The sequence below is a fragment of the Belonocnema kinseyi genome, chromosome 5, assembly GCF_010883055.1.
Source record: "Belonocnema kinseyi isolate 2016_QV_RU_SX_M_011 chromosome 5, B_treatae_v1, whole genome shotgun sequence".
Classification (NCBI taxonomy): Eukaryota; Metazoa; Arthropoda; class Insecta; order Hymenoptera; family Cynipidae; genus Belonocnema; species Belonocnema kinseyi.
The window spans coordinates 116,249,249-116,256,860 of record NC_046661.1 but is presented as its reverse complement, the minus strand read 5'-3'; the positions used below and the strand labels follow the sequence as shown (position 1 = coordinate 116,256,860).

General features: G+C 30.4%; 1 protein-coding gene across 1 annotated transcript in view; it reads right to left on the bottom strand.

The window, feature by feature from the left end:
• Positions 1-7,612, bottom strand: part of LOC117173847 (metastasis-associated protein MTA3-like) — a 24,492-nt gene that overhangs the window by 10,827 nt on the left and 6,053 nt on the right. Inside the window, exon 2 of the mRNA XM_033362494.1 lies at positions 373-440. Within this exon, the coding sequence (XP_033218385.1) occupies positions 373-440 (68 nt within the window). The remainder of the gene's footprint in view (positions 1-372; positions 441-7,612) is intronic.

The following is a 7,612-nucleotide window of genomic DNA, read 5'->3' as shown; positions in this document are numbered from 1 at the left end:
TGAGAACGGGGTGACTGAAAGCGAGAGTTTGGTGTAATTTTATTTGGGGACAATTTTTTCCACTTTTTCATGTTCATTATTAAAAATACTCGTCCGGTGGAAAAATATAAAATCATCGCACGTGCGGTCATTTTTTTAATCCACATTTAAAGGTATTGAAGAAATTAAAAAATTTCCCGACAAAAAAAACACCGTTTGAAGTGTATCACTAACTTAATATATTAACTTGATACTAATTTGAGTAAAAAGAAGTTGGTCCCTAAAATAGAACTGCTTTTATTTTATGAGCCATATCTGCGTCAATTTATTCACCGGCAATTTTAAAAGGAGTTAATTATTTTTTAAAAATACAGCGTAAATTGTAGAAATTACCTTATTTAGTTCTTCTATCCTTCGTATTTGATAGGGCGAGGTCGAAGATGTCTCAAAATAGACATAATCTGAAAAGGAAAAATTATATTATTATTTTGTAATTGTACCATTTTTTTTCAAGAGTTAATAAAAACATGTTTAACAGACAAAAGTAAGAATTTACTTTAAGAACCAAAATCAGCACGAACGATTATTATGAGTTATTCATAGAGAAAATACTTAAGTTATCGTAGAGAAAAATTACAATTAATATTGAATGAAATAATCAAAATGGATTCAAGGCAGTTGACGGTTACGCCAAAGACGACCGGCTGGTAAGCTCCAGTGTACAAAGAGGGGAAAACGGTCTGGTTGGGACACATTAAGGATTCTCTCCTATAGAATCATCCCCCCTGACTAGAAAGAGAAAGTTTGTGAAGAGGAAGAAATTAAATGATTCCTTACGCCAATTATTTCCTATTAGATATAACTTTCATAAATTGTTACAAATAAACAAGCAAATAAATGTACATTTTTTATCAAATATATTAGATTTATTCGACACTAATTTGTCTGATTGGTTTTCTTATGGGAAGCAATTGACATTAAATACTTTGAAAGAAATATATTTTTGTACAACATTGGATTTGAATAGCATGTTGTACTCTTTGCTGGTATGGAAGGGCTGACAAATGCGGTATACGCACACCCTACCATTACAAAATCAACTCAAAAAGCTTTGCAGAGGATGGAGAGGAATTCAATTTATTACAAATTTGGTTACGAATTGTTGCAATGACCTCTTTGATCATTTGATTTTTGCATATTTGCCCAGGTACCGAAAAAAAACAATCGATTGAATTCCTTCAGTAAAAATAAATTCACTTAAATTGCATCCAAATTTACATTTCCGTTTTGAACTCACAATACATTTTTATTATTAATTGTATTATGAGAAATTAAAAACAAAGTCTGCGCTAATTCGCGTTACACAGATTAGGCATAACATTGTTAAAAATTCTGCTTGAATTGAACAAAAATATTAAAGCTTAAGGGACATTCTTCAGTATATATCCTCTTTTTATCTAGCAATGTCATCAGTTCTGCATATACATGTTCTTTTAATAAAGAGAATATACAGACTGCAAAGTATTTCGGTATTGACTATAGGCGTAACACATACAGATGTTCTATATTACAGTGACACTAATAAACATACCACTTATCTGTTCCACCAAGTGGAGCATTTTAGAATTTTTTGTTGTACAATAATAATAATAAAAATACATAAATACCCTCCATCATGCAATTAACTGTAACCCAGTCCGTGGTTTAATAATAAATTTTCACGAATTCTGAAAACATTATTTAAACAATTGCCAAATATCCTGAACAAAACGATATTAAACAGTGGGAGGTCCGTGAAAACAGAAAAAATTTGCAGGACTTTCTGAAGGTCCCCATTTTCTCTCAACCGCCTCAATTATACTGGATTATTTTTCTATTGTTTTTCAAATATAAAAGAGGATTTTGAATTAAACAAAAACATATTAAGATGAAATAATTCTATTTAGATCAATAAGTATATCAGGAGTGTAAAACGTAAAATCGTCTTTAAGGGCATGTCATACTTACAGTTTCCCCGGCCTTTTTTCCACAAAAATGAAAATTTGTCAAAACTGAATTCGGAGATGCTATAAAATATCATAACGGACGTCCCCGGACTCTTTTTTGAGGGATAATAACAACAAAATTTATTGTGCTAAATAAAAATTGTACGCATATGCATTATTTTGAGGTTACGCCGTTTTCCATCTATGCCTCTTCGATAATCTGGAAATTATTAATGAAATAAACTTTTTTGATTGCCTGCAAACAAGGTTATTTCCGGGAGATTAGTTACTATGTTTATTTGTAAGTCCAAAGTTTTCGGCCAAAAATATTGTGTAGATTGGAAGTAACGCTCGGGTGAATTGTAACACACATAACCTTGAAATATTCACGCACGTCGTTAGCAATATCAAAAATTTTTTGACAAAAAAACACAAAAAAAGTGTATGGGGACGTCCGTTAGCATGTTCGCTATCATTTCCCAGATTTTGAAGGCAAAATATTTCTTATCCTAGGAAAAAAGCCAGGGGAATCTAACACTGACAAAATCGATACTATTTCCTAAGCGCTATGAAAATTAATCACATTTTGCTAAATTAAAACTTTTTGAATTAACCCACAAAAAAAGTGTGTGGGCACGTCCGTTAGCATGTCCGCTATCATTTCCCAAATTTTTAAGACAAAATATTTATTATTCTAGAAAAAAAGCCGGGGGAATCTAAAACTGGTAAAATCGACAATTTTCTAAGTATCACATGCCCTTAAGCAGGTATGTTAAGGTGGCACAACACTACCCAATTTTGGACTCTTATTTTTGGCAAAAAATAGTGTTTGCGCTTGCTTAAATGTTAAGCTGGCCGAACATTGCTGTAAAATGTGCTAAAAATGATTTCACGGAAAATTTACCTTTTAGAATAATTTAGGGCTTTAGGAATATGATAATGAAAAATGAAAAAAATTTTGTTTAAACAATTCTAGTAAAAATGAAGTATACAATTTTCTTCCTTTACCCTATGTTAAGATTCACTTGGGGCTTCATAAATATGATATTTGAATTGAACAAAAAATTGTTTAAACAATAATTGTTTAAAAGAATTTGCCAAAAAATATTATCTTTTCTCTTGCATAATTTCAGGCTCATTTAAGGCCCCCGAAAAATCATCGACCGAAGGTCGCGCGATATTTCCATTGCCTTTTTTTGTTATATATGGTGTTCTGCCACCTTAACGTTATAAAAAATACATGAAGAAAACCATAAAACCCATTTTTACTCTTCCCATAATTTAGGGCTCATTGAGGACTAATTTGGGCCCGTAGTCCTAAATTTCGGACTCTAGTATTTTTTTTTTAAAATAGTGTTTGCAAAGGAAATAACGCGCGACCATCGGTCGTTGATTATTCAGGAGCCTTAAATGAGCCTGAAATTAGGTCCGTTAAGCTGGCAGGACCACATTGCAAAAATGGACTGAAAACCTATAGGGAATTTAGGGCTCATTTAGGGCTAATTTTATCCCTTATTGCTAAATTTAATGCTCTTTATTTAAACAAAAAGACCGGTGGTCATGCTAGCTTAACGTCAAGATAGCAGAACGACACATGATAAAAAAAAACTGATTTTCCCAAATTTCTTTGCTCTATAATTTAGGGCTCATTTAATGTCCTATTGTCAAATTTAATGCTCCGCAATTTGTCGAAAAACCCTATGGTCATGCTAGCTTAACGTTAACCTGGAGAAAAAAACGACTTAGGCATTATTTCTTTTCACAATAATTTAGGGCTCATTTAGGGCACTGGCAATATGAGAATGAAAAATTTAAAAAAATTCTAGTAAAAATGAATCCAACCAATTTTTTTTCTGCCCTATATTAAGGCTTACTTGGGGCTCCATGAATGTAATATCTGAATTAAACAAAAAGTTGTTTAAACAAATTTACCACGAAAAAATTATTTTATTTTTGTTTATTTTGCATAATTTCAGGCTCATGAAATATCATCGACCGAAGATTTTGAGATATTTCCTTAGCCCTTTTTTTTGTTATATATGGTGTTTTGACACCTTAACGTTACAGAAAATACGTGAAGAAAACCATACAACACATTTTTATACCTCGCATAATTTAGTGCTCCTTTAGGACTAATTTGGCTGGTATTCCCAAATGTTGAGTTCTAGTATTTTTTGTAAAAATAGATAAAAATTGTTTAAACATTTTTTAAAATGTTTAATTATCATATTCCCAGAGCCCTAAATGAGCCCTAAATTATTCTATGATGTGAATTTTCTGTAAAATCATTTTGATTACGTTCTCCAGCAATCTTGAACTAACGTATTGTTAATCTATTGCAAACACTATTTTTTTCAAAAAATAAGAGCCCAAAATTTAGTACTACGGGCCCAAATTAGTCCTCAATGAACCCTAAATGTTGCGAGGAGTAAAAATGGGTTTTACGGTTTTCTTTACGTATTTTTTATAACGTTAAGGTAGCACAACACCATATACAAGGTGATTTTTTTAACTTAAAATTTTCAAATATCATTTAATATTTCGAATTTGCCCCCACCCCCACCCCCAAGGGCGGTGTGGGGGCAAATTTTAAGCTAAAAAAATCACCCTTTATAACAAAAAAAAAGGGCAAAGAAAGTCCATTTTTGCAATGTGGTCCTGCAAGCTTAACGGACTTTAAACATTTTTTAATTATTATATTCCCAGAGCCATAAGTGAGCCCTAAACTATTCTATTAGGTGAATTTTCAGAAAAATAATTTTTATTGCGTTTTACAGCAATCTTCAACCAAATTATTGCGAGGAGTAAAAATGGGTTTTATGGGTTTCTTCATTTATTTTTTATAACGTTAAGGTGGCACAATGCCATATATAACAAACAAAAAAAAGGCAATGGAAATATTGCGCGACTTTCGGTCGATGATTTTTCAGGAGCCTTAAATTATACAAATAAGGTATATTGCACAAAATTACATGGGATTACACGAGATTACATAGGATTTCAAAAGAATAAACATGATTACAAAATATTACCAGGGATTGGCACGAGATTTCAGGGATTACATGGAATTACATCGAGCAGTGTACGCCAGATTACAACAGCGGTTATTCCCTCAGTTTTTTTTTCAATCCGAAGCAACACAATAGCAGAATTTTAGGAATTGAAACAAAACAAAAAATTTGCGTTATTTTGAAAACGGTGAGAAAACGTGAAAACTAAGTAAATTTTAAGGTTTTTGAAGAGAGGGTTTTTTCCTCTGTCAATTCGAACCAACCCAATAAAAAGATTTTTTAAATAAATTATAAATAAAAAGAGGGGTATTCTTTTCGACCTACTGGGATTTAATTTGGAGTTGCAAAACAGATTGTTAACGGTTGCAGAGGATTGAAACATTGCTTCGGATTGTTTTGGATTAATTCGAATTAGTCCAAACTGCAAAAAAAATATGTCAAATGACAAAAACATGCGCGCCCAAGCGCGGGATCGGTCTCGTTATAAACTAAAGTAGTTAGCGCTACTATTTTATTAGTTGTGCCAACCAACTATTTTTTCAGTGTAGACATGTGAATAATCACAATTTTTTCAATGAAGGGCAAGTCATACTTAGGTTACGTGACCCATGTATGATATGCCCTTAAGTGACTTTAGATCGACAGATAATCATGCGATCAGCTGCAATTTTCGAAGAAATCGTGTTGTAAATAATATAAAGCCTAACAACAAGGCTGAATAATCACTTCTAAACTTCAATTGAAATGATATAAACGCCCGAAAAAACAATTAAGTGGCAATAGTGCAACACAAAAAGTGAATAAGCATAAATATGAATTATTAATTATATACATACTTTAATATCAGATCAAGAAACTTGTATATATCATTGTCAACAAGTTGAAGAGCTGCTTTCAGACAGACTATAAGTACGGAAGCAAAAAAATGTTTGACTGACTTGTTTTTTTTTTTCAAATATTAGCGGAAAAAATTAAATGTCATTGTAATAATTTTCCCATGAATAAATTTATATTGCAATAAAAAGATTAAACCTTCTACTTCTGAAAAAAACTGAAAAATTAAACAGAGAAAATGGTAAGTTATCCAACCCAGCAAAACATTTTTACTTCCAGGAACAAAAAGCTGCGGTTCAGTAAAAAAGGTCTACAGGAAGATTAATAGTATGCATTAACTTATATATTATGTATCATAATTTTACAATTAATTGAAATGTTTACGTGCAAATTATTTCTTTCAATTTCAAACACATTCCGGTAAAATCGAAAAAATAATGTAAATCTATTTTTTCTTACTTTTTGAATAATATATTTGTACATTCTCCTCTCAGTGAGAAGGCGATTGGACTACCTTTCGGTACATTGTTTTCAGACTTTAAAAAAGGACACATTCGTTGACAATGCATTTCTGACCAAAGGTTCTGATTTTATTAATCGAAAATGCTTTTTAACCAATAAATAATCCATTTTCCAGAAAAATATGCGATATGACCAAAAAAATGTTAAGGAGCAAAATTGTTCACTTTCTGATAAGATGCATATATTTTTTGATTTTATTCCCGGCTTTCTCCCGCTTCTCCTGCAAATATTCGTGATTCCTCTCGGTTTATGAAAAAAATCAACTCTCTTTGCGAAACCCACAGTTTTTTCACGAATATTATGAAATTGCGGAAGTCGATAAATACCAGCAAAGTTTTTTGGAAGAAATTGATTGACTCCAAATTTCTATTTACTAACATGAAAATATGCAAATTTAAAAATTCATTATTAAACCAATTTTTTAATATAAAGTTTTAAATATTTTGAAAACAATAATTTCGAATTACAAGCGTTTGAAATTTAAAAAATATATACTAACGATTTTCGACAATTTAATTAGAAAAATGAGTTCAATTGTATCATTTCTAAGTTGAAGTTCTAAAAATTAAACGACTTTTATTTCATTTTGAGAATCAGTAAACTAGTATGATTTTAGATTAAAATTTCGAAAATAGGACAATGTCAAAACTTTAGAAATTGAATATTTTGAGACTCGAATTTTGGAAATTGGGTCGTTTAAATTTCAGAGGAATAAAAATTGTATTCTTTATAAACAAGCGTTAAAAATTAAATAATTGAAGATTGAAAACTTTTAAAATTGAATAATTTTAAATTCAACGCGATTAGAATTTGAAAATTTTTATATTTAAAACAAAATTGAATCTTTTAAAGTCAAAACTTCTGAAATTAGAGAATTTTAAATTGTTACTACATAATAGAATTACTAGTTAACATTAAAGCTGATTAGAGAAATTTTTCTTGAATTACAAAATGAATTGAATTATTCTAAAAAATTATCAAAATAAATAGTAATTTTAAATGGGAATTTAATTTAAAACTGAAAAAAATATCAGTTACAAAAATTGAGATATTAAAACTTTTTTTTATAATCAAACCTTTATAATTTCAATTATTTTAAGTAAAATTAAATCGCTTAAAATATAATAATTTTTAAATCGCTTGAAAATTAAAAAATGGCTATTAATACTTTCTAATCCCGTATAAAAAACAAAGATTTAGAGGGCGCCTGGACAATGTTACGGGATATCCTTGTTAGATGCACGATCGAAGTGTATGGTACCGCAGTTGTAGGAAGAATGT